Here is a 27,388-nt window from a genome sequence, read left to right as displayed (position 1 = left end):
CGCGGGCCGCCCGCCGCGCTCCCCTACCCCGCCGGGGTTACCTGCCGCCGCCGCCTCCCGGGCCGGGCTCTCGCAGGCAGCCGCCGCGCTGCACCGAGGCAGCGACCCTGAGCGGCCACCCTCACCCGGCAGGAGAAGCGGCTCCGTCCCGCCCCCTCCGCTCCGCGCCCGGGCCGGCTGCCGGCGAGAGGGGCCCAGCGAGCCGGAAACGTGGCTGGGCGCAGCGTGAGAAGGACCGAGCCTCCCCCAGCAGGCGGAGCGGAGCGAGCTCGGGAGCGGCGGTGAGGGGCCGGGGTAGTGGCACAAGCTGCAGCCTAGAGAGGAAATTCTGCCACGGAGCAGTTTGTGCTACTAGCCCGGGAGCTGGAGGGGGAGCCGCGCTGGGCCTCTCGGGCGGCCCTGGGCTCTTCTGGGGCTGCGGGATGAGTTGGTGCGGAGCCCCCGATGCACATCGCTTCCCTCTGCCCGCCCCCCGTCTGTGTAAACACGCGGTGCCCTGCTGATCTTTCAGCCGGTGTCTTTACCCCTGTTAATTCTCCCACCACCAGGAGCCAGGCGGCCAGGCTCTCCTCGCATTGCAGGGATCGTAGTAATCTGGACAGTTGTGGAAATAAAAATAATCTGAGCAGTTCTGCTGGGATAAAAAGAGGAGACCCGGGGCGGGGGTTGAAGGAAGAACGAGATGTCCAGCAGGGGCACTCATCATATTCCGTAAAGGAATAGAGGACAAGAAGCAGGATTACACGTGGGCTTTTTTTTTTTTTAATATTGTTTTAAATTAATTTTAACAGTTCTGCTTGAGATGTTTTAAACTTGTCCCCGACAGCAAGTAACCTTCACTTTTAGCAGGTTTGGAACTTTTGAAGAAGATGTGCTCACCCGCCAAAGTGTGTCTGCCAGTCAGATCATCAAAAGGCTATTTAAGGTCCATTCTTTGAACAAGAAACATGTTTTTCAGAAGTGCCCTCAGATTTTGTGAGTACCCTGTATAACACTGTACCATCTAACTGGCTGATTTGTGGGTACAAGGGGCCATGTCTCTTATGGCCTTACCTACACTCATACATAAATTAGTAGATAGATAAATACTAAGATTAGGCCTGAATAAGAAAACTGGAACCCAGTTGAGGACTTTTTAAAAACAAACTTTTTTTTTCTCTCTACCTCTGTGTTGCTCTTACTGCTGTTGAACCACTTCAAACTAACTAAGGATTCATTCAAGACTACTGTTATCTTTGCCTTACTAAGGCAACTTCTATGCTACCACAATAACTATATTAAATCCTAGGTTTTGGCATGACCACAGTTTGCTTGAGTCAGCAGTTCCACACCCTAATGTAATGGACTTCCCCTCTGCCATTAACTGGAGTGGAGGTGGATGTGGGCTGGATGAGGTTGGTGGGAGAGCTGGGGGAGGGAATAGGAATTGAAACATTGTCCTTTGATGGGTGAGGGAAGGTGGGTGCAACTGTTCTAGGGCTCTGACTGTGTTAAAATTTGTTGGAGTTTTAAACAATGTAGCTTTGCTTGATTCCTTCAGATACAGGAATTACTGTCAAATGTATTGGTCTGTGCACTAAACTGCACAGCTGTTTATAAGGATGTATTGCAGATGGGGATGATTAAATAGTTACTTCTACTAAAACCACCAATGTGTGGGAACATGATTATATAGCTCAATAATAATGTTAATGTTCTATGGCAAGCAGGGTGAAAACGCAGTATACTTGCACTACTAGGAATTATCTGTCCATGTTTTATGTTACATACACTGTTTGTGAAGGCAGCAGTATTACAACTTGGTTAAAAACTTATGCCCCAATCCTGCAGATGCTTAAACAAGGTCGTTGCTTTTAATGGAACTACTCATGCTAATAATGTTAAGCATGTACATTTGTAGGATTTGGAATTCCAGTTTTTTTAAATCTGTAGTGCAGGTGAGCAGGGCCGGCTCCAGGGGTTTTGCCGCCCCAAGCAGCCCTCTCCCCCCCCCCCCCCCCAAAGCCGCGATCTGCGGCAATTTAGCGGCAGGTCCTTCGCTCCGAGTGGGAGTGAGGGACCCTCCACTGAATTGCAGCCGAATACCTGAAAGTGCTGCTCTGCTCCAGAGTTGCCGCCCCAAGCACCTGCTTGATAAGCTGGTGCCTGGAGCCGGCCCTGCAGGTGAGGCCCTAAGAGATGGAGACCATTTAGGAAAGTAACTGAGGTAGAATTTCTTTAAACTATATACAATGTAGAAGGAATACTCAGGACTTCCTATTAAAATAGAGGTTGTTGTCTTGGAATTAAATTTAACAATGATCCAAACACATAGACTCTGTGACTTGGTCTTTTAAGATGACAGAGTGCACATGTATTTCAAAAAGGAGATGTTATACTATAGAATGTAAGGTAGCAATATGTTTAATGACTGTATAACCTTTTATATGTCATCTTTAAGCAGAGATTTAAAAGGACATAATGACCTTACTTTGAGGATATCAAAAATTAGAAAAGCTTTTTTTTAACCTCTATAACAATGAGATCTTTTGATCAGACTAATTTTGTATTGTAAAAGAAGACTTTGTCTACAGAAGTTTTTGATTTTTCACTGTCAGCAATGCCAAAAAGACCTTGTTAGCAGATCCAAATTCAATTTGCACTTCTTCAGCCATCTTGCTTGAGCTCAGGGAAGTTTCTTGTACAGATGAGGAAACAATCACAGACAATGGGGACAGCAGTTACTTATTTTTCAGGCAAGCTGTGAGAACTACAGATCCCAGTAAATAAAGGAGAAAATGCAATTGTAGTGGTGCTCCATTTAAATAAAACTCCCAATTAACTGAAGCTCAGTTAGGCCCATGTCCCCCATCCCCATTGTTGGACAGATACCTTGAGGTCTTCTGAATTTTGGTCTCTAAAGCTGGTCAGGCTGATAGGCAACCCAGTTTTCTCCTCTTTGTGCTGCAGGAGCTGGTACACGGCCACAAGTATATTTTTTTTATTGTTATTTGTTTGATGGGAGTTGTTAAACATAATTTTCCTTTTCATCTGAGTATTTGTGATGTGTTGTATTTAGCTTGTAAACATCTTCTTTCTCCCCTTTACATATTTAACTAGTTAGAATACTTTACAGTTAAATCTTATTACATTTTAAAATTAAAAAGCAACCCCCCCATACGTCCTTTTTGTCTGAAATTCCATTCCAGTTCCAGTGCACTAGGCCCTTATCCACTCTTCAGTCAGATCTCTCCTCTAACATTCACTTAGCCCACAACTACTTTCCCATAAGATAAGAATGCTGTTATCCACCAATAAAATTTTAACTGCTCTGCTCTTAAATCCTAATCCTGCTTCTGTTGACTTAAAGGGGTGGATGATCAGGCCCAAAGATAAACTCTATCACTGACTGTGTGTCTTCTTTTTGTTGTTTGATTTTTCCCATCCTGCAATTGCTTTCTCTGCAGGGTGGCTGGGCTTATGCTGAGATGGGGGAGGAGCTCGGCTAGATAGGATGGCCACCGAGTAGAGATGTTACATCCTCTGGATCTAGAGGAGCTAGTTGAGGTGGTTCAGGCACCTGGTAAGGATGCCCCTTGGGAGACTTCCATTGGAACTCTACTAGGCACGTCCCACTGGGCGGAAGCCCCGAAGCCTATCCAGAATACGCTGGAGGGATTATATCTCTTGGCTGGCTTGTGAACACTGGAGAATCCCCCACGAGGAACTAGAACCTGTTGTGGAGGAAAAGGAGGTGTGGTCCTTCCTATTCTCCATGCTGCCGCCATGACCCTCACCAGAAAAAGTGGCATAAACGAAAAAGAACTTTATGCATGAGAGTAGACCCATTTACCCTACGGGACTACTATCTGCATAAGTGTTCGCAGGATCTGAGCCTTCTGTTGTAAGATGCTCATTGCAGAGTCCTTGCCTTCTATTGTGTTTTGGATGCTGTTGGCAGTTGATGGATGATTAACTGGTGCAAAATTAAAACAGAAACAGCCTGTATCCCCCAAACAGTTGCTAGTGTAAGATCTTCACAAAAACAGCGTGTAATTCTCCTTCGGTAATCTATGGTTGCAAAGGCATCAGACACAACACTATTACCAGGGCTGCGCTAACATAGTCTGTGAGAAAGTGCACAAAAAAGGAAATGAAAACATCTAATTGTAACTTCATTTGAAATACATGGAGAAAAGTCACATACTAAACAAAAAGGATTTGTAGGAAAAGAATTTGTACTTTCAAGTTATTTAATACATTGGAATCACATGCATCAAAACAGTATTTTGCTTGCCTTAGTTACATGAGTAGTCCATTAATTTCAGTGCTCATACTTTGCTTTTGTTTTACTTATTTTAAATAATACAGTGATCTTAAATTAAAAAACTACTGTGGTTACCGTAGCTGAGTTAGATATTTATTTCAAGCCCACTATTTATCCCTCCATGTTAAAAACATAAGAATAGAACATAAAAACGGCCATCCTGGGTCAGAGCAAAGGTCCATCCAGCCCAGTATCCTATCTACCGACAGTGACCAATGCCAGGTGTCCCAGAGGGAGTGAACCTAACAGGTAATGATCAAGTGATCTCTCCTGCCATCCATCTCCACCCTCTGACAAACAGAGGCTAGGGACACCATTCCTGACCCATCCTGGCCAATAGCCATTAATGGACTTAACCTCCATGAATGTATCTAGTTCTCTTTTAAACCCTGTTATAGTCCTAGCCTTCAGAACCTCCTCAGGCAAGGAGTTCCACAGGTTGACTCTGCGCTGTGTGAAGAACTTCCTTTTATTTGTTTTAAACCTGCTGCCCATTAATTTCATTTGGTGGCTCCTAGTTCTTATATTATGGGAACAAGTAAATAACTTTTCCTTATTCACTTTCTCCACACCACTCATGATTGTTTATACCTCTATTGTATCCCCCCTTAGTCCCCTCTTTTCCAAGCTGAAAAGTCCTAGCCTCTTTAATCTTTCCTCATATGGGACCTGTTTCAAACCCCCAGTCATTTTAGTTGCCCTTCTCTGAACTTTTTCCAATGCCAGTATATCTTTTTTGAGATGAGGAGACCACATCTGTACAAAGTATTCAAGATGTGGGTGTACCATGGCTTTATATAAAGTCAATAAAATATTCTCCATCTTATTCTCTATCCCTTTTTGAATGATTCCTAACATCCTGGTTGCTGTTTCGACTGCTGCTGCACGTTGCATGGATGTCTTCAAAGAACTATCCATGATGACTCCAAGATCTCTTTCCTGATTAGTTGTAGCTAAATTAGCCCCCATCATATTGTATGTATAGTTGAGGTTATTTTTTCCAATGTGCATTACTTTACATTTGCCATTTTGTTGCCCAATCACTTAGTTTTGTGAGATCTTTTTGAAGTTCTTCACAGTCTGCTTTGGTCTTAACTATCTTGAGCAGTTTAGTATCCTCTGCAAACTTTGCCACCTCACTGTTTACCCCTTTCTCCAGATCATGTATGAATAAGTTGTATAGGATTGGTCCTAGGACTGACCTTTGGGGAACACCACTAGTTACTCCTCTTCATTCTGAAAATTTACCATTTATTCCTACCCTTCGTTCCCTGTCTTTTAACCAGTTCTCAGTCCATGAAAGGATCTTCCCTCTTATCCCATGACAACTTAATTTACATAAGAGCCTTTGGTAAGGGATCTTTCTGGAAATCTAAGTACACTGTGTCCACTGGATCCCCTTGTCCACGTGTTTGTTGACCCCTTCAAAGAACTCTAATAGATTAGTAAGACATGATTTCCCTTTACAGAAACCATATTGACTTTTGCTCAACAAGTGATGTTGTTCTATGTGTCTGACAATTTTATTCTTTACTATTGTTTCAACTAATTTGTCCGGTACCGACGTTAGACTTACCGGTCCGTAATTGCCAGGATCACCTCTAGAGCCCTTTTTAAATATTGGCGTTACATTAGCTATCTTCCAGTCATTGGGTACAGAAGCTGATTTAAAGGACAGGGTACAAACCATAGTTAATAGTTCCGCAATTTCACATTTGAGTTCTTTCAGAACTCTTGGGTGAATAACAAGTCACCAGGACCAGATGGCACTGTTAAGTTTATCAATTAATTCCAAAACCTCCTCTAGTGACACTTCAATCTGTGACAATTCCTCATATTTGTCACCTACAAAGGACAGCTCAGATTTGGGAATCTCCCTAACATCCTCAGCCATGAAGACTGAAGCAAAGAATTCATTTAGTTTCTCCACAATGACTTTATCATCTTGAAGTGCTCTTTTGTATCTTGATCGTCCAGAGGACCCACTGGTTGTTTAGAAGGCTTCCTGCTTCTGATGTACTTAAAAAACATTTTGTTACCACCTTTTGAGTTTTTGGCTAGCTGTTCTTCAAACTCCTTTTTGGCTTTTCTTATTACCTTTTTACAATTAATTTAGCAGTGTTTGTGCTCCTTTCTATTTACCTCACTAGGATTTGACTTCCACTTTTTAAAAGATGCCTTTTTATCTCTCACTGTTACCTGTGCAAATCACTGGGGAAGCACCACATGAGGTGGCAATGGATTGTTTTATTGCTAGCCCTCTCTTCCATGCAGGTAATTTGGAATAAAGATACAAACCAAACCTATGTACACAGAAATTTAGTAAGTTGTTTACTTTACCGTAACAGGTTCTTGAATAAGCTTTTGTCCACACAGATCCCACTATGTGTGCCCCATGTGCATGAGCTCACAGTCCACTGGCGCTGTGCATGTGCGCTGAATGGCCCTTCTGTGAGGCCATAAAGGGCAGAGCAGCTCCAATCACCACTCAGTTCCTTCATCAAAATAGAATTCTACTATTAAAAGATTTCATATCAGTAGGGAAGGTGAGTGGATCATATTATCTGTGAGGACAAAGCATCTTGAAGAACCATAGTTATTGAAGGTAAATAATAGGGCTGTCGATTAATCACAGTTAACTCACACGATTAACTAAAAAAATTTAATTGCGATTAAAAAAAATTAATCATTAATCACAGTTTTAATCACACTGTTTAACAATAGAATACCAATTGAAACTTATTAAATATTTGTGGATGTTTTTCTACATTTTCAAATATTATTTCAATTACAACACAGACTACAAGGCTTACAGTGCTCACTTTATATTATTTTTATTACAAATATTTGCACTGTAAAAATGATAAACAAAAGAAATAGTATTTTTCAATTCACCTTATACAAGTACTGTAGTGCAATCTCTTTATTGTGAAAGTGAAACTTACAAATGTAGATTTTGTTACATAACTGCACTCAAAAACAAAACAATGTAAAACTTTAGAGCCTACAAGTCCACTCAGTCCTACTTCTTGTTCAGCCAATTGCTAAGAGAAACAAGTTTGTTCACATTTATAGGAAAAAATGCTGCCCGCTTCTTATTTACAATCACCTGAAAGCAAGGTATTTACATGCCAGATATGCTGTACATTTGTATGCCGCTTCGTACTTCAGCCACCATTCCAGAGGACATGCTTCCATGCTGATGACACTCATTAAAAAAATAACGTTAGTTAAATTTGTGTGAGTTAACTCCTTGGGGGAGAACTGTTTGTCTCCTGTTCAGTTTTACCATCATTTTGCCATATATTTCATGTTATAGCAGTCTCAGATGATGGCTAACACTTTCACTGCAGATTTGACAAAACGCAAAGGTACCAATATGAGATTTCTAAAGATAGCTACAGCACTTGACCCAAGGATTAAGAGTCTGAAGTTCTTTCCAAAATCGAAGAGGGATGAGGTGTGCAGCATTCCATCAGAAGTCTTAAAAGAGCAACACTGATATAGAAACTACAGGACCTGAACCACCAACCCCCCTCGGCACCCCCCATCCCCAAAAAATCAACCTTCTGCTGGTGGCATCTGACTCAGATGATGAAAATGAACATGTCAGTCTGCACTGGTTTGGATATTTACTGAGCAGAACCCATCATCAGCATGGACGCATGGCCTCTGGAATGGTGTTTGAAGCATGAACGGGCATACTTCAGGTGACACTGTGAACAACAAACAGGCAGCATTATCTTCTGCAGATGTAAACAAACTTGTTTGTCTGAGCGATTGGCTGAACAAGAAGTAGGACTGAGTGGACTTGTAGGCTCTAAAGTTTTATATTGTTTTATTTTTGAATGCAGTTATTTTTTGTACATAATTCTACATTTGTAAGTTCAATTTTCATGATAAAGAGATTGCACTATAGTACTTGTATTGGGGAATTGAAAAATACTATTTCTTTTGATTTTTACAGTGCAAATATTTGTAGTAAAATAAATATAAAAGTGAGCACTTTACACTTTGTATTCCATGTTGTAATTGAAATCAATATATTTGAGAATGTAGAAAACATCCAAAATGTTTAAAGAAATGGTATTCTATTATGAACATTGTGATTAATTGTGATTAATTTTTTTTAATCATGTGATTCATCACAATTAATTTTTTTAATCGCTTGACAGCCCTAGTAAATAACCATTTTTATTCAAGCATTTGTACAGATGGATTCCAATGAATGGCTAGCAGTCACCCCCTACTGGGGAAGGATGATAGGACCCCTATCTAAATGATGACTCCAGGACAGCCCTGCCAAACTGGACGTCTGATCTAGAAGCTGCCACAACGGAGTATTAATGGGGAATGTAGCAATAGAACTGCAAGTAGCTACCCTACAAATTTTTGAAAGAGGGGCTCCCCATAAGCATGCCACGGATGTTGTTTGAGCTGTAGCAGTGTATTCCCTAATCCAAGAGGAAGGAGGTAGTTTGTTTAATGTGTAGGAATTCTCTGTCTCAGTCTCACCCCCAAACTGCCCTGAGAAGATGCAGGCAAGCCTTCTTAACTGGTTTCCTGGCTCCTGAGACCCCTTTAGGGCTCTGAAGGATTATGTCCTGTTGGCAACCTGGCCTGAGCAGGGGTGTGTCAGGGCAAAACCACCTTCAGAGGGGGCAGAGACGGCCTGATAGATTCCAGCACACAACTCCCCCTGCAGAATGTGTCTGAGGGTCCGGATCTCTCCCTTTTGCAATAATCCCACCACCTAGGATGAGAAGTCTGTATTCTATTTCTGTGTATCGGGTCAGTGTCATACACAAAAGGCATGCGCTTGCAGTGTTGTATACCCTTGAATAATGGGAGGATTAGTGTCCTTCATTGCACCATTTAAGGGGTGCATGCTCCAATATTAGGTCAAAGAGAATCCTTGAAAGATACTGTACTACCTCTACAACCCAACTGATGACTAGGTATTCTTTCTTGATGGTGAAGTATCTAGTCTTTCATGGCTGCAGCTTCTGACTTAGGTAAAGTATAGGATGTCTGTCAGGCAGCAAAGGCCTGATAGACCCCATCCCAGAGCCTCTGTGAGGAAATAGCCAACCCCTTAGGTTTGTCTCCAAAAATCACAAAAAGCTTTGATGATTTAAGAAGTGGCTTTTGTTCTAAACAGGTAAAAAGAAAACATTGAGTGTATGAAGCATAACTGCTCCAGGAGAGTCATGAGATTTATGAAAAGAGAGACAGGCAAGTATAGATAAAAATGTTGGATGTGGTCTAAGTAATCTTTTCCTTTTGGAATATAATGTATATAAGGCCTGCCATCAAAGCCTGGATTACATCCACTCTATGAGCCAAAATAATAGCCACCAAAAATGCTGTCGTAATAGAAAAGTGGTATAATGAGCATGATGACTTGGGTTCAAAAGGAGGCTTCATCAATGATAGAAGAACCACATTCAGGTTCCTGCTAGGGAAAGGGTCCTTGACTGGGTGGAACAACATGAAACAGGCTCTTAAAATCACTGATACAGTGGGATGGGGAAAAAATGATTTACCCTCAACATAAGTATGTAAGAACGGCCCTACTGGGTCAGACCAAAGGTCCATCTAGCCCAGTATCTTGTCTTCTGACAGTGGCCAGTGCCAGGTGCCCCAGAGGGAATGAACAGAACAGGCAATCATGAAGTCATCCATCCCCTGTCGCTCATTCCCAGCTTCTGGCAAACAGAGGCTAGGGATGAGAGGGAGAGAGGGCAGCTTAGTGCTCTCTGATAGAACTAATCAACAGACCTGAGTGTTTCAAAGACAGTAAATAATCCAAGCTAATGGGAGCAGAAGATTCCAAAGGTTGAAGGTGTCTCTGAATGGAACCCAATGAAAAACACTTCCACTTAGCTTTGTATGTCAATCTTGTAGAAGCCTTTCTGCTCTGGATCAAAATGTCCTGTGCTACCACTGACAGGCCTGTCAACAGAATTTAGTCAACTAGCCTCTATGCTATCAGATGTAGAAAAATTGGGTCAAGATGTAACCCGAAACCTTGGTTCTGTGAAATGTCTGGCTGGTTTGGAAGTGGAAGAGGAGATGGTTGGTTTGACAGGTGCAACAAATTGGAGTACCAGAACTGATACGCCCAGGTCAGAGCTATCATCATCACCTCATCTTTATGCTGTTGTATCTTCCTGAGAGCACTGGAAATTTTCCCTCTGGGATGGAGAAAAAGCATATAGAAGGTCTCTTTCCTGCTGGATCAGGAATACATCTGCCAGAGAGCTTGGACCCTCTCCTCCCTGGGAGGAAAATATAAGGTACTTTGCCTTGACATTGGTAGCAAAGAAGTCTATAGTGGGGATCTCCCATTTTAAAAAGAATCAAATCTTTGAGAGTCCATTTGTGCATAGAGGAGCCCTTCTTGTTGCTCTTATCCACTAAATTTTTTTGGCTGCCTATAAAGTGTAGGGCTGTTAGGTTGATCTGAGAAAGGGTGCACCAGTCCTCCAAGTAGATCGTTTCCTGGCATAAGGGGGGTGATTTTGCTTCTTTGAGTCAGTTTATGTAATGCATTCCTGTAATACTGTCTGCCAGGATTTGGATGATTGTGACTTGCAGGAAAGGTACAAAAGTCTTTCAGGATAAGTGAACAGCTCTAGGTTCTAGTACAATTATGTCCAACTGCGACTCTGTCCTTGACCACAGTCTCTGTGTTTGAAGTTTGTCTAGATGTGCACCTCAGTCATGCTGGGACAATCTGTAACAAGAGTCTTTGGCGGGGGTAAGACAATTTAAACACTACAGCTTAGCTGACATTTTGAGTTTTTGTCCACCAAAACAGAGATGTCAGCACTTGTGAAGGGACCACTATAGGTAAGTCCCTCCACTAGGGACCAGTTGGTAAACAGATTTCAAGAGGGCAAAGGCATAGCGCTAAGGGAGGCGGGGGACCTAAGTACAAGCAGCTGTGTGTCATAGCAAGCCTAGGCAGATTCTCACTGAAATTTTTGGCTGAGAATGAAGGTTGGAAACGAGATGACATTGTGCCAAACTTTCTTTGGGGATGGTATGCTGATGTGGATTCCAATAGTCCAGTATTGCTCCCTAATCTTTACTGATTGAACAGGGATGAGAGTAGATTTGTCTCAGGTAGTCCTCAGGCCTACCCAGGAGAATGGATGGAGAACTGCTTGAATGTCAGTTGTGACTTGCTGCAGTGAGTGGCCTTTTATTACTCGTCACTTCAGATAAGTTGCTACCACCAAAAGACATATGGTAAAAATCCTTGGAATTGTTCATAAGCCAAATGGTAGGACTCTAAACTGGTAATAAAGGTAATAAAATGCAGATGCTTTCGATAAGCAGGATGAATAAACACATGGTAGTAAGCATCCTGCAAGTTGAGAGTGGTGACCCAACTCATGGGATCTAGAGAAGGGATTTTTGAAGAAAATTTCATGTACCATCCCTACCAGTCAACTTCATTGGTTTCCCATCATATACAATACTCACCTTCACTGATAATTTCCTCAACCCAATTTACATATTCTCTAAAGACCTTAATAGGATGGAGATACTAACCAGTTACATTCCAACCATATGCTATGGAAATAGATAAACAAAATATCTTACCATAGACCTCACTGACGTCTCCCTTTCTGTACTAGCCATGCAGATGCCTAGGCCATCCACAGGGCAGTTTCCAATCCTCCACTGCGTGAATCTCACGCTCAAACATAAAAGGAAGGTTCCAACCAGCTCAGCTCAATTCAGCCCACTACAACTGAGATTGGAAAATAGGTTCTCACCCCCCAAATAGGGTATAAATAAGGCTTGCTTTTCATTTTTGCTTGGTATATCTGACTCTCACCCTTCATAGTTAAGGGCAGGAAGAAAGTGGGGAGGGGAAAATTCTTAATATAAACAGTAGTATTATCCTCTAAAAACAGCCTAAATATCAGCACTCTATTCCAATTCTGTACTCATTTTATCAGGACAATCCAACCTAGTTATCTCCATGAGCTTTCACCTTAGGAACAGAGTCGGATTTTAGTGAGCTTTAGAGAACGATGCTAGACCTATTTGTTATTGCCTTAGCTTTTGGTTGATATGTTTGTTTCCTATCAACATAGATACAAATATTTCCGACAGAAGTGTTTTTAATTGTATTAATGCTCCCTCTTGTTGTGAGTAGCTTTCTATATTGTGTTCAATTCTGCAAATAACCACCAAATTGTCATGGTGATAGGCCCAGTACCAACTTTTCTGTGAGACTAATTGACACTCCAGGTGAGCTCAGGCATGCACCTGGGTGGAGCTCAGTGCAAGACTGGAGTGTAAGACATTACAGTAAAGTTGTCCCTCCTTACTACTGCCTCTTCTATTATGTCACATGTAATATTAGGTTGAAAACTCTTTGGAGAAGGGCCTTTGCCAAGTATTTATTTGCTGTGTAAAGCCCTAATACATTTTGAGTTCTGTATACATAAATGATAGAACAGTGTATAACAACTAAAATTCAGATTAAAATGCCTGCTAAGAGACATTTTTAATTTCAGGATTTACTGGTAATATAAAATCTTGTACTTTTAAAGAATTCTGTTGTTCCTAAGTTCACATTGAAAAGATGGTGATACAGAGACAGAATTAAGGCTGCAGGGGTGACACTGGTTACGATTTTCAAAAATGAACATGCTTAATTGTGCATGCACAAGTGTGTGTGCGGTTGCCTAATTTGTGCATGCAGTTATCGTAAAGTGCACATATGGCTTTGTGTATGCATAATCACAGTAAATTGAAAGGCAAATTTGTTATGCACATTTGTGCATATAATTACACATGTGCTTATGCAAATCAGGCCCTGCAAATGCACTTTTTTTTTTTTTTTAAATTAAAGTGATGCTTTGATTTCCAAACTTTGTTTTTGGTGGTTTGGAGAAAAAAACACCAGTCAGTAAAAGTTTTGTCTTTCAGAGAAGGAGAGAGTTGTTTTTTCTTTCCTCTCAACCTGAACTCCATTTTAAAGCTTTTGTCTGCAAATATCTTCAAATAAAACAGGAATTATTGCAGTGCCAAACTTTAAAAAAGTAGTTAACTGAAATCCTAGGAAAACTGATTGAGAGTTTGATTAAGGAAAGAGTACTGGTAATAATAATATGTTTGAGTTAGATATAACCTAATGGGGGCAAATCAACAGCTCCTATAAAGAAAAACAGGTTTGATTATCCTACACTTATCAATTTATTATTATTATTTATAAGGTGATGTCCAGCTACGATTCTGGATACTTTTGACATTTTGAAAAATAACAATACAACAAAACCAACAGCAACCCTAAGCAAAAGCTCCAGCAACACTTTCTCACCAAACCTGCATCCCCTCATCAACAATTATCCCATCAAGCGCCAATCTCTTCAGTTGCCTCAGTGAACAAATGAGCTTTGCAGTACACCCTGTAAGTCAAAATCCTACAGTCATCAGTTAGATGAACCAAAACTTCCTTTGAGGACTCTGGGAGCACTCTGGTTCCATCAGTCTTCAAGTGTAAACCATCAAAACAGACCCCTGGCAACTGTGTGGATAATCAATTTTTCTCAACGAAAAAAATCAGAAAAAAAATTGTTTTGGATCAACTCAAAATGAAATATTTAGTTTTCTGGCATTATTTTACTGGCTTTTTTTTTTTAAACATTAAAAGCAAAGGAAATTTGGAAACAGCATTCACAAAACTAGAGAAGGCAGACAAGTTGATTATACACTATAGCCCCAGTCTTAAAGCACTCACCTGGGATGTCAGGGAACTGGTTTCAAATCTCTACTCTGCTTGACTTAGAAGTTGGGTCTCCCCCATTCCAGGAAAGTGCCCGAACCACTGGACCATAGAATATTCTGGGGTGCAGTTGTCTCAGACTCTTTTGTTGAAATTGTCTGACTTTATATAAACAAACATTAATTGGAGCAGGGACTAGAATCCATGTGAGTCCCTTCAACAGCATGCTATGGCATCATTCTCTCTCTCTGGGCCAATCACTATTTAATTATTTAATACAAAGTAGAACAGATTCAACAGGAAAGTTTTAGACTCACCCCAGAATAGCCTATAACCCATTGGTTAGTGGATTTGGAAGATCCATGTTCAATTCCCTGCTCTGAATGGGGGCAGGGGCTTGAATCCAGGTTTCCCACATCCCAAGTGAGTGCTCTAACCAGGGTTGGGGTGGGGTGGGGCATGCAATGGCACCAGCACTAGTTCCTCTATGAATGGCAGCTAAGAGAAAATCTAGCCCTAAAAATTATGTTGGCTGATACTATTCATTAAATGTCTATCAAATTTGCAAATAGTTTCAGTTGACCGTAAACTGTATTTTTTAGTGAATAAACTATTTTTCTCAAAAACTTTACCCAGCTGTTGCTCTAACCTCAAAATGCAGCAAATAATGGTCAGTACATGACAAAAGGCATAATGTCTAGCTGTCTAACTTAAAATTCCAACCTAACAATGAAAAAAATTATATCATCCATTAAGAACGGAAACAAAGATGGCTAGAAGTTTATATAAAATGAGAAACTAAGACTAGGATTATTTACCTTAGAAAGCAGAGTTAAATAGGATTTAACTGATGAACAAGTAAACACTGATCTTAAAAAATGTGAATGTAAAAATGCTTTTGTATACTTTCTCCAGTTTTACATGTTCCTGATTTTATGTTTTAGGTGTCCCAAGATTTCCTCAAAATTCAGGTTTATTTATACTTGTAAATGAATGTGAAAATAATCATATAAATAGTGAAAACTGATCTTTTTAAGCTATTTGTCCCATAATAACAGAACATGAGGGATAAAAGAACAAATTAAATTAGTAAATATAGGACACAAATATTTCTTTATACAGCATATATAATCAATGTGTGGAATCTGTTACCACTACGAGTCACCAAAGCAAATACTGAACTGTGGACAAATTCTCAGCTATGTCCAATATCTGCTAAGGGTAGCTTAAAGGATATGGGGGAAAGGAGTCAGCTAATTCCAGGGCCTGTTCTGTGCCAGCCCTGGGCCCCCAGGTGGAGAATAGAGCAGTGGTTTTCAAACTTTTTTTCTGGCAATACAGTTGAAGAAAATTGTTGATGCTCATGACCCAACGGAGCTGGGGATGAGGGATTTGAGATGTGGGAGGGGCTCAGGGCTGGGGCAGAGGGTTGGAGTGCAGGATAGGGGTCAGGACTCTGGGGTGGGGCTGGAGATGAGGGATTTGGAGTGTGGGGGGGGGCTCCGGTTGGGGGTGTGGTTTAGGGCTGGGGCAGGGGGTTGGGGTGGAGGGGATCAGGGCTTTGGGCTGGGGGTGCAGGCTCTGGGGTGGGGCTGGGGATGAAGGGTTTGGGGTGCAGGAATGGGCTTCATGTTTGGCAGGGCTCAGGGTTGGGGCAGGGGATTGGGGTATGGAGTTGGAGCACAGCTTGGGCAGCTCCCGGTCAGTGGTGCAGTGGGGGTGCTAAGACAGGCTGCCTGCCTGCCCTGGTACCGCAGACCATGCTGTGCACTGGAAGCGGCCAGCAGGAGGTCCGGCTCCTAGATGGAAGCGCGCAAGCAGCTCTAAGTGGCTCTCGCCCACAGGCACTGCCCCCACCCTCCCATTGGCCGTGGGAGCGTGGAGCTGGTGCTTTGGTGGGGGCAGTGCAAGGAGTCCCATGCTACCGCCCTCCCCCGCCTAGAAGCCAGACCTGCTGCTGGCCGCTTCCGGGGCGCAGCACGGTGTCAGAACAGGTAGGGATTAGCCTGCCTTAGCCAGGCAACACCACTGACGGGACTTTTAACGGCCTGGTTGACGGTGCTGACCAGAGCTGCCGCGACCCACACTCCCATGTCCCCTCTGCTGGGAGGTTACAAGGCGGCTGGTGGAAGACTCAACCACAACAGTTTTCTGCCAACTGGGGATATCCACCAGTTTTCTAGCCCTTTTGTAACACAAGAGTGAAAAAAGGATCCAGCTTCAAGAAGAGAATGTGGCCCTGTAGCTGAATTTTAAGACAACCTTATGATTGTTCATGGGATTTTTTTACATTTTGCCATTATGTCAAATGCAGTTCATCACTGAACTTTATTCCCTTATCATGCTACTCTCTCTGGAGAAGTGTAATATTGACTAAACCATAGTTTTGCTATGCTTTTGACCAAGCATATGAGTGTTAAAGTGTCTCTTTGAGTTTGCCTGTGTACTTTACTACTTGTTAATTTACTTGAATATTTAATGTTGATACATAACCCCAAATGTCCTTGATAAAATTCAGAGGGGTAGCCGTGTTAGTCTGGATCTGTAAAAGCAACAAAGAATCCTGTGGCACCTTATAGACTAACAGACGTTTTGCAGCATGAGCTTTCGTGGGTGAATACCCACTTCTTCAGATGCAAGTGGTGGAAATATATAAACCTGCCCCTGGAAATTTCCACCACTTGCATCTGAAGAAGTGGGTATTCACCCACGAAAGCTCATGCTGCAAAACGTCTGTTAGTCTATAAGGTGCCACAGGATTCTTTGTTGCTTGATAAAATTGTAACAACAAAAGGGATAATCAATTGTATTACCATTAACGATATTTATATTTGGACAAGCTGCAATGATGTAGATAAACTAATCTCATGCATCAGAATGCTAAAATGTCACTCATGGGAGCTAAGAAGGAATTTGCCCAGTCCCTCATAAGAGTATTCCTATGGAACTAATATGAGGATGAGAAGGCTATGTGAGGAAAGACTACATGTGAGAAAAAGGGTTTGCAGGACTGGGCTCTTAGCCACCGGCATTAAGGATTTTTTTTCTCTCTCTAAAGCATCACAAACTGAAAGAAGTAGGACAGAAGTCTAGATGGAACAATGATCTAATCTGGTAATGCAGGTTCCTATGTGAATCTAACATACAAGCTTGACAGTCAGAATAATGTGGAATAAAGTTTGCATCAAGCATTCTGGATACCATTTGGCAGAAACTTTTCAGTCTTCTTGGCTTCTTTGGGATTTGACTGGTTTTGTCAGGACACACTTGTTTGTCAGTCTGAAAGCTGCTGACCTTAAAGGACTCTGGAACTGATGGTTTCTTGAGTTTCTCCTCACCACTGGAAAGCTAATGCCCAATGGCAGAGGCTACCAATACACCATTTACTAAAGAGAGCAAAAAATGCATGAACAGGAAAATCTGAAGTGGAGTTTAGTTGGTTTTATTTATAGTTTATATCTATAAATTCCATAAGCAAAAATGTATGATTATGCAACTTAACGCTCTAATCAATGAGGTACTGGGTCGGCAAAGAAGCAGTGTCCTTTTAACAACACTGGCAAGGCAGAGAAGAAAAAATACAACACTCACTTCAGAATGTTATAGCAAAATGATCGAGTGTGTTTTATTTCAGGTAACAGCCAAGAAATCCAACATTTTGGCCCAGTATGGCTTTCTTTTAAAATTAAAAAGTTGCATATACCTACAGTTGAGTCCACCAACTACACAGAATCTGCTGTTTACTTTACACTATGGCAGCATCACCAGAGCACGGCTTTCAGTGACGTTTTCAAGGTGAGTTATAGAAGATACGTGTTCAAAAATTTCATTTAGAATATTTTATATGAAAACATACAAATTGTTCATTTATATATATACTACATATAAAACTTATTATTATAACTAGTGAGAGTATCTTTTACTAGATATTTGTTTGTATATAAAGGGAAACAGGATATAGTCAGGGCTTCAGAAGAAATAATGAAGATCTATGTGCTTTTGTATTTTCTGATTAAAACCTTATTTAAATAATAAATCAAAATAGTCCTTTGCTGTTTTTAAAGAGAGTTTCAGATTTAAAATACATTCATAAAACAAAGATATTTTTCTCCCTGAGACTACCAGCGTTAATTACTTTGTGGTAATCTTTGAATTATCAAAAAATATAAATAATAAAGACAGTAGGCCTGATTCTCCAATCTGTTATAGCAGTTGTCTGGCAATGAAGTAACACTGGTGTCGCACCAGTGTAACAGACTAGAGAATCAGGCTTACTACCTGTGGTACTAATCCAAGTAGTCCATGGATTCATGTCAAAAGGTAAAAAAGAAACTTCCTTCATGTAGACAATTGAATACAGTTGAGCTTTAATAAAAGATGTGCATACGATTGTGTATATAGGGTTACTTTTAAAGCCTATATTCTGCCTGAAGGAGGATGTCCTCAAAATGCAGATTTCCTTTAATGATTCTTGGTTTATCCAGTGATACTTGGTTTAGTATCCCAAATGTTCCAAAGATCATTTGTCTTTGTAGATATTCAAAAAATAAACAGGTAATTCAGGTTCTGGTGAAACTCATCATCAAATGTAGTGGTTATTTCTAGAGCGCAGAGTCTAATGAGCAGTAAGTAAGAAGTGAGCAAAAAATAAAACGCTGAATTTTTTTTAATGGTCTTGTCAAAGTCACTCAGTTCTGAAGGCTAGCAGCTAAACTATGTCTGATTTATTTCGTATTCACCACTTTAAATGTTAGTCAGAGGACAATTTTTAAAGTGCTACAAATAAAAATAAATTTGGGATGAATTAAACATACTGTGCCCTAGTCTGATATTTTTTATTTTATTTTATTTATCGTTGAAAGATTATTTTGATTTATTATAACCATGCAGTACATTGCTTTGGGAGGAGGGGGAGCCTTCCTGCAACCAAAGAAAACATATATTTATAGGAAAAATGGGGAAAGCCTTATGTTTGTTCTACCAAAATTTATTATGTAATAATTACAAAGTTTAAAGACTCTTCCATTTTAAATAAAAATAATTGATATAATTACGCACATTATATAGTATCATGTCAAGTGATTCCAACAAATACCACATGAAATACAGTGCATTTTCAACTCAGAGACAAATACTTTCTCATTCACAGTGTTTGACATAGTACAGGAAAGCTTGTTCACATAGGATTTACTTAAAGACATGCTCTTATAAACAATCCACACCACGCTATGCCACAAAAAAAATTTCTCTCTCAGAATGTGAAGTAACGGGCAAACCATTCCTGGCGCTGTGGATCTGCTGAAGCTTCAGTCTGAGGAGGGCTAAATTCATAAAAAGAAAAACAAATTTAACCCACGACAAAAATAAAGAGTGCAAAATGTCTGGAAAAAGCACAGAGAATACAATATGGAACACAAATGATCTAAATATCTTTTCATAAATCAAATATCACATAGTGTAGTATATACTCTAGTTTAATGTCCCTCTGCAATATCTGTGATCATCCACTTGATTGGAGAGCATCAGCAGCACAGACAAATTAAGAAGCCACATCGTAAGGTGGAAAAATATTTGGAGATAATATTAATTAAAATCATACAGCTAACTTTTTTTGGATAAAAATTTTTTGTTGGGGGGGGAACTTTGGAGGGTCCTCTTTCAGCATCCTTTTCCTCTAGTTAAGATAGTTTTCAGAAGTATGATGCAAGCATCACATTCTTAAAGACATGTGCTTAACAAAGACTAGTCAGTAATTAAACAAAAATACATACTATTTTAATATTTTACATAAATCAAACCGAAATATTATTTGTATCATTTCATGCACACAATTTAAAAGACATTAATTATATACTAGGAACAAGGAAATTGGTGCATGACAAACAAGTTCTCCCCCCCTTCAAACATGTTAATAATTCTACTGAATTAGTAAGAATGTATGTAATCTTAATGCTAGATCAAAATTCTTTGGTCAACAAAAATTAAGAACAAAATAATCCTACCGTTTTACTGGGGTAATACAAGGCACGAAACAATTTGCAATGGAAACTCCAGCATCACAATCCATGAATTCATGCACATGCATGTTACTGACGTCTGAGCAGACACATGCATATCACATGCACAGGGGAAAAATAAGCAACACAATGTATTTAACAAAAGTATATTTTCTTGAAACAGATTTTTACTACTACTTTATTTTTAATTCTATAATTTCCCACTTCTACTTTTAACACTTGTCAGAATTGTGGCATTACCCATGTAAATCATAAGGGAAGGGAAACAACTGCTTGTCCAACTGACACTTATGCCATTGCTTTGATTTGCAAATAGTGTGTTGTAGGAATAGGATAGCAAGCAATTCCAACTACAGATAGAGAACACCACTTCTGCAGTGCACTCAGGATCCAGGCACCGAAAGCCTAAAGACCTGAGTCTTCCCTCTTAATTCATTTGTTAAATTAATAGTGTAATTCACTCTACCATCCCTTTCAAAGAACTAATCCTGGAAATTTTAATGTTAATTTTTATTACTGGAAAGGCAGCATTAAAACACCCACCCATGCATATTTCCTATTTCTGTACTAAACTAATGTTTATGAAAAAAATGGACAGAAATGAGGAAAAGGACAAAAAAAAATCAATGTACCACAGAAAACAGTTTTGTCATATAAAAGTCATCACACAATTATGAATAAAAAAATCCCTATGTTTTAAAACAATTCCCAAAGGACAGCTAATAAATCACACAAACATTTAAAACAATTGTTCATAAAATGTAAACAATTGGAAGCACATGAATCATATTAAGAAATATTAAAAGGTTTTAAAAGTTGAGGGTTCAAGACATAAAAAGGTGAAAAATATTTCACATTTTAACAGGCTCTACAATAAAAAGGAATACTGTAAAGAGGTTACAAACAGAGCGTAAAAATTCCACAGTAATATTTGCACTCAAAGTGTTAATAAAGCAAGTGGGATTTTCATCTAAATAGGAATGCAAAATTTCTATGAGTTAAGAAAAAAAGGATTGGTGAGGCAGTGCTCACCTCAAAAACGTCTTGGGCTCTTTGGGTGGTATTGGCTGTGGAAGTGGTTTGCTGCTGTTGAACTCAATATCGTGGATGGGTGAATTAGGAATGGGATCCAGGCGGTTAGGATGTCCATTGCCCACTCCGCTAGATTCCAGAGCACTTAGATTGGGGACACTCACAAACCTGTTTGTTGATTTATCATTCTTCTTCTTTTGCTGCATTAAAAACAACAAATGTAAGGAAGGCTCCTTGCGCCAGGACAGATGAGGAAATTGATAGACGAGAAGGTTCCTTTATAGCTTTTTTTCTTTCTTTCTTTCTTTTTTTTTTTTTTTGGATGGGAAGCAAGTTTGGGAGGGAAGTGGAATAGTTTCTATAATTGCACCTTTATTGTATTCCTTGAACAATGCTGAATAGCATACATTCGCAAAGGAAAATTAAATATTTAAGCAGATTTACTAAGGAATTCAGGCCTAGCTCAGCAGTCAATATGTATATTATTCTGATGGATTGAATGTATAGAGCAAGATATTTTATTGGAAGGAGACGGGGAGGTAGCTAGTTCTCTACAAAATTATACTTCAGTCTGCTATCCTTCATTTCTACTTAAACACATTCTCTGGATTAGTGAAATCGTTCTGCAGTCAAATGCATTGGCGGGAAAGATAAATCTGTTCAATAAGTTTCACTTTGCCATTTAAGTATAGTTTGGTAAACAATTAGTTTTTGTCTTTGACCAGAAACTTAGAAAATCTGCAATTAAGGTACATTCATTGTTAAAGCACTGATGACCCCCAAATCAATGGGTGTTATTACATTATTATGAAGGATATAACTGATCCTATACTGTATTTCAGTTCCTTGCCAGAAAGAGGAAAAAGCACCACCTTTTATCTCTAAATAGAATATTGTTAGCCACTAGATGGCACAACTAAATCAACTTTTCAGTTTGAAGTATCTTTCAACTTCATCTGACAGTACTTCAAGTGACTCAAAGAGATAGAGGAGAGTTATTGTAATATTGATATTTTAGTATCAGTAATTTATTACCAGGTAAAATGAATGATTATCTACAATCTCCCACTCGCTGATTCTTTAGAACTTATAAATATATGAGAGGTTCAAATCTCAAAAGTTTTTACAGAGAAATGGCCTAATGAGGCGTACCATATTTAATATCTCCATTACTCATGGCTCATGTACTTCCTATTTACATAGTAAAAAGGTTTTCATTAAAAATATACTCCACTTGATTTCAAATTGAAACAGAGTTCATTTTTTCTCACGAATACTACATACAAATACATATACAACCCCACCTAAAGCACTTAGAAAAAAATCTGGTTACTTGTAAACTGTGCACATTTGAAATGGCGTCCCTGAGAGACAAATGCACCTGTAACTCTGTCATAAAATTATACATTCACTCTTCAGAGCACAACTGCATTTGAAATAACAGGAACGGTGAGTTCAGGTATGGAAAAGAGTTGAACTGTAGATGGCCACATTGTCCTATTGATCGTGTCCTGTACTGCCAGATGAGAGACCTAGGTTTGAATTCTGGCCTCTTACCTGGTTGGCAGCAGCAAGTGCTGCTAATGCAGCACATTCAATGTTCAGCAAAAACACCTCATGGCCTCATTAATAGTACTGAATCAAGTCATTTTGTAATAGAAGGCTGATGAAACAAAGACTGCCACAGAAAAATATTGGAGTGGGGGAAGGCGGCTGGATTTTGAGGAGGGGAAATCAAAGAATTTTTTCCCCCCACATCTAGTGTAAAGTAGCTTCAAGAAAACTGGGAAAAATATATATATATTTTAATATATATATACTGGGAATGTGGGATTTCCATTAAATACTAATTTATTTAATTAAAATTTAAAATGCAGTCAAAACTAAATACATAAATACTTTCAAAACGTTATCTCCACTATGCTGAATGTAGCACTTCCTAGATCTTGATCATTTGGTTATTATTATGAAGAGAAACACACGAATAAGTAAAATAAAGATGCATGAGAAAGAAGAAAAACAAACCAATGACACTAGAATCTTCATGTTGTTTTGTTGACTGATCACAGTTATATTTTATTAATGCAATATTAGCTGTTATTTCCCCCCTTCATTTTAGGTTGTCTCCCTCAGTCTTACCTTCCTTTTTTGTTGATTATTTATTCCATCATCTCTATTCCAGTAAAAGTAGAATTTACGGTATATTCAGTTTCAATAAGTTTTAATGCTGCTGTTTAGTCTGGCCAAGAGGAAACAAGCATCTCCCAAAATATTTTCCCCGTGGTTCATATTCCAACAAATCACTTCTGTAAATTTTAGGGCCTGATCCTAATTCTACTCCACTCAGTAGGCACCCTTCCCTTGACTGCAATGTACATTGGGTCAGGTCCTTAGTTATGAATTCCCAAGTTGCTTCTGAACCCATGGATATCTTCTGTGCTAGCACTCTACACTGTTGGCACGCCATCAGCATAGTTTAGTATGTTTTTTTTTTTTTTAAACAGATAAGGTCAGAATTATTCCTGATGAGCTAAAGAAAATGGTTTTATAAAGTTTTTAGTTAATTTAAACTAGAAAACTAATATAATGTAAGATAATTAAAATCTAAAACATTGCTAAGTAATTATACAAAATCCAAGTTCTAGAAATCTTTTAATTCTTAAGGCAGGTTTATGGATTTCTACATGCTCCTTTAAGTGGTTTAGGTGTCCACAGTTCTGATATTATCTCTATTAGGCCCAGGCTACCATTTTATTTAAATTTCTCACATGTTGAGTTTTCCCACACAGAGTACTCCAGAGTTTACTGTGAGACCGATTTTAATGCAGCAGTACTGCGGGACCTAGCTCACAAAACAGCTTTACAGAACTGCTTGGGCCCTGCAAAATATGAGGGACCAGGGAACTGACAGAAGGTATATGGAGGAGAGACAGGGAAATGTTCTTATATGATCTGATGTGAACCCTTAAAAAGGTTAGTTAAGGTAAGAGACTGATTTAACTCCATAAAGCAGTGTTTTGGCTTATTACAACAATGTATAACCCACTAACCACTCACAGCTGCCTTTCCTCCCTTTTGTCTTCCCAACCCCCATGACTGGAGGGGTGTTAACGAGCCACTTCACCTTGAATGGTCCTCTGAAGTATGCGTTAACTACTTATGCTAAACAATCTGTTCCATCTTGTATTTAGTGGCCACACTCTGATGTTTCCCAGACCTGAAGAAAAGCTCTGTGTAAACTTGAAAGCTTGTCTCTCTCACCAACAGAAGATGGTCCAATAAATAATATTACCTCACCTACCTTGTGTCTCTACAGAACTAACATGACATTTTCAGACCATCGCTGCTCACTTTACTCCTTCCCCCTATATCTGTTGTCTATCTTGTTTATTTAGATTTTAAGCTTTTCAGGGCAGGGACTATCTTTTATGCTAGGTTTTCACAGTAACCAGCACAGTGGAGCACAATCTCAGTTTGGGTCCCTAAGTACTACCATAATACAAATAAATAATAATAAATAGAATACAGGCAAGCAATGAACTATATTCAGTGTTTTGAACATGTCTGACAAAATATAGAGACTATCATGTCTGTCTCTCTCTCTCTCACAGATTTCTTTTCCATTTTAGCAATAAAGCCTGTGGAGCCTACCTTCACCAGTGGATTAATAACTCCGACATTAGGGCTTGCATTAAACACTTTGTTGAAGTTAGTCTCTCTGTTGACTAGTTCTAGTTGATAGAATTTTTTGTCATCCTAATAAAGAAGAACAAGAAATACAAACTTCTCTTTATGCATTTTCCATTAGCTAATGGCAAGATATGTATATAACACTGTTTCAAACACATTCAGTTCTAAACCTGTATTTCTATAAATTCCAATCAAGCCATTATTTACAATGTATTTATGTATGATCTTCTATACAATTAAAGAAACACTAAATAATTTACACTAATGAGTTTCTGTTACGTACATTTCACACTTGAGAGACAGCATGGTTTAGTGGACTGTGATAGGGAGGGACCCACAATGCTTAATCTTTGTTCTGCCACTATCATCTTGTGTGGTCTTGGTCAAATATGTCCCCATCAGTGAAGCTGCAGTAAAAAGGCTGAGGAGTGAGCCTTCTCAAGTGCCACTAATTTCAAATGCTTTACATTTTCAAAATGTTATATGAACTTTTAACTAAAGCACACAACATCCCTATGGAGTTGCTGAGAGAGGCCCCAATCCTATGATATGCTGAGTGTCTACAACTCCCCAAATAAGGCTACAGCAGCCTGACAGAATATTCTGATGTTCCTGATTCAGCAACGAGTACTTTGAGCTGTGAAGGTTCAGAGTAGTTGTCTGGTTCTAACCAGTTTCCCCTTATTAAGCTGATTTATCCCCATCCTGACTTGTCTAAAATCCTGTGTAAGGTCCTGTCCCATTTAAATCTTGTATGTATGGTCTATGACCAGATAACTTTTTTATTCTTCTTTTTGGTGCCAAAAGTAAGGTAAATTGGACAAGCCATTTCTGAGATATGGAAGTTGGGAAAAGTAGATATGGCTTATATTTAGGACTTAATGCTATTTTGTAATGAAATATCTCAGAGGTAGCTTGACATAAAAACTTCAAATTGGTTTCTTGAAGGTCTATGATTTAAAAAAACAACCCTGCTTTTTAATTTTTTTAAGCTATTCGTTGCTGAATTAGGAGCATCAAACATTCCATCAGGCTGCTGCAGACTTAAGATCCACTAAACCTTGTAAGATTTGTCAAGAGTCTGACAGACTTAGTAAAGTTCAACAAAGAACTGTCTGGTGTTAAAAATGTAAGTACTACAAGGACAACTTATGTCCTCCTCTTCCTCTAAATTCATTGGTACAGTACAAATATTTTCTTGAAGAAAGTGGTGATGGTATCCCTAACTCTCCTGAGGTCATATGGTTTAGCACATTACAAGACTGGGAGTCAAAAACTCCTATATTTTATTCTCATCTTAACAATATTGTGCATGTTCAGTATACAACACTTCAGCGGGCCAGACGATGAACCTCACAATTATGCTGAAAACCAGACCAACCCTATTTACAGCCACAGTATTGTGCCAAAAGCGGCTCAGCCAGACAGGAGAATCCCATTATTTAGCTGTCTCACAACATTCCTATAGTATATATATTACCTGTTTTACGGGATTCAGAAAGTTTAACAGACCTGTCCAAGGTCACATAGCAAGCAATTATAAAAGCTGGTTTAGAACCAAAGACTCCTGACTCCCAGTCCAGTCCTTCTCTAGTAAACTACTACATGAAATTCACTTTGCTTCTGTGGGATGCTTTCTACATAGTCAGGAGTGGGTGGGAGATTCTTAAGAATACATAAGTGAGATGGAATGGGAAGAATTAAGGGAATGGATGTTTGGTAGTATTTTTTGCTGAAAGAAAAGCAGGTTTAGAAACAAAATGTGAGACGTTATAATGGAATATTCATGCTCTGATGAAGGATTTGTCTTAGTGATATAAACATCTGATTTGAAATATTTAATTTTCCTAGAGTCACAGGTTCAAATCTCGGCAGGGTTAGCTTTCTCCTCTAACTTCAAGATCAGTAAAACTGAGCTTCGGGCAATTTAGTATGTGGATTTTTCAAAAAGAAACATAACTGAAATTCTCCTCATCCACCACATTATTACTGTGTGCAGAACAGCAGAGGCCACATAGATGTGAAAGGAACAAATAGAGCATGTCTCAATAAACCTGAGTTAGTGAAACTAGTGCTCTACAATAAAAGGTTACTGGGGGAAAGGGAAACACACCTGCCCTTTCCAATATTCTCTGTCTTATTAGCAAAGGTACCCATCACACAGCATGCTCAAACACCTTACATTTTCACATTTCTCCCTCTGCCACCCACATCTCTGTTTCCCCAGTCCAATGGATCCAATCCAAAATGGATGTGGCACTTATATCAGTTGTTTAGCTAGCTGAAAGGTGGCAATCTTAGAACTAGCCACTGCTTTGAAGCTTTGGTTCTGCTAGTGATGATCTTCCAACCTAAAAATGTACAGTGTGGTGTCATTCAATTATTCTTTGAAGGAAAAAGACAACACCAAAGGAAATTCCAAAACACAATGTTTGTTAAGCCCTGAATAACTTCAGAGAAAGAAACGTAATGTAATGTTGTAGTTTTAAGAAACACAGATATCTGAAAGCCAGGAAATTCAGTTACACTTGGTTCTTCCCACTGAAAATATTGGAAACTATGGAAATATAGATATGGTACCCCAAACAACCT

The 27,388-nt window shown here is 39.4% G+C and overlaps 2 protein-coding genes and 1 long non-coding RNA gene across 10 annotated transcripts in view; 1 reads left to right on the top strand and 2 right to left on the bottom strand.

The window, feature by feature from the left end:
* Positions 1-542, bottom strand: part of MCM9 (minichromosome maintenance 9 homologous recombination repair factor) — a 74,662-nt gene extending 74,120 nt beyond the window's left edge. For 2 of the 4 annotated variants that reach the window (XM_039531295.1, XM_039531296.1), the window contains exon 1: positions 42-237. The gene's annotated coding sequence lies outside the window, so the exon portion shown is untranslated. Of the gene's footprint in view, positions 1-41; positions 390-524 lie in introns of those variants that run through there. The other 2 variants (XM_039531299.1, XM_039531302.1) reach the window with 2 other exon arrangements.
* A 303-nt stretch (positions 543-845) lies between these two features.
* Positions 846-27,388, top strand: part of LOC120401277 — a 28,639-nt gene continuing 2,096 nt past the window's right edge. Inside the window, exons 1-4 of one of the 2 annotated variants that reach the window (XR_005596367.1) lie at positions 846-975; positions 17,692-17,852; positions 23,896-24,089; positions 25,789-25,925. This is a non-coding gene — a long non-coding RNA (uncharacterized LOC120401277). Of the gene's footprint in view, positions 976-17,691; positions 17,853-23,895; positions 24,090-24,717; positions 24,983-25,788; positions 25,926-27,388 lie in introns of those variants that run through there. The other variant, XR_005596368.1, reaches the window with a different exon arrangement.
* FAM184A (family with sequence similarity 184 member A) overlaps positions 17,846-27,388 on the bottom strand; it is a 168,998-nt gene continuing 159,455 nt past the window's right edge. For 2 of the 4 annotated variants that reach the window (XM_039531008.1, XM_039531009.1), the window contains 3 exons: positions 24,758-24,862; positions 21,107-21,306; positions 17,846-19,378 (listed from right to left, as the gene is read on the bottom strand). In XM_039531008.1, the coding sequence (XP_039386942.1) occupies positions 19,309-19,378; positions 21,107-21,306; positions 24,758-24,862 (375 nt within the window). In that variant the 3' untranslated portion in view covers positions 17,846-19,308. Of the gene's footprint in view, positions 19,379-20,059; positions 20,154-21,106; positions 21,307-24,757; positions 24,863-27,388 lie in introns of those variants that run through there. The other 2 variants (XR_005596365.1, XR_005596366.1) reach the window with 2 other exon arrangements.

This window comes from Mauremys reevesii, linkage group 3 (assembly GCF_016161935.1).
Source record: "Mauremys reevesii isolate NIE-2019 linkage group 3, ASM1616193v1, whole genome shotgun sequence".
NCBI lineage: Eukaryota > Metazoa > Chordata > Testudines > Geoemydidae > Mauremys > Mauremys reevesii.
This window is presented reverse-complemented; position numbering and strand designations above follow the sequence as displayed.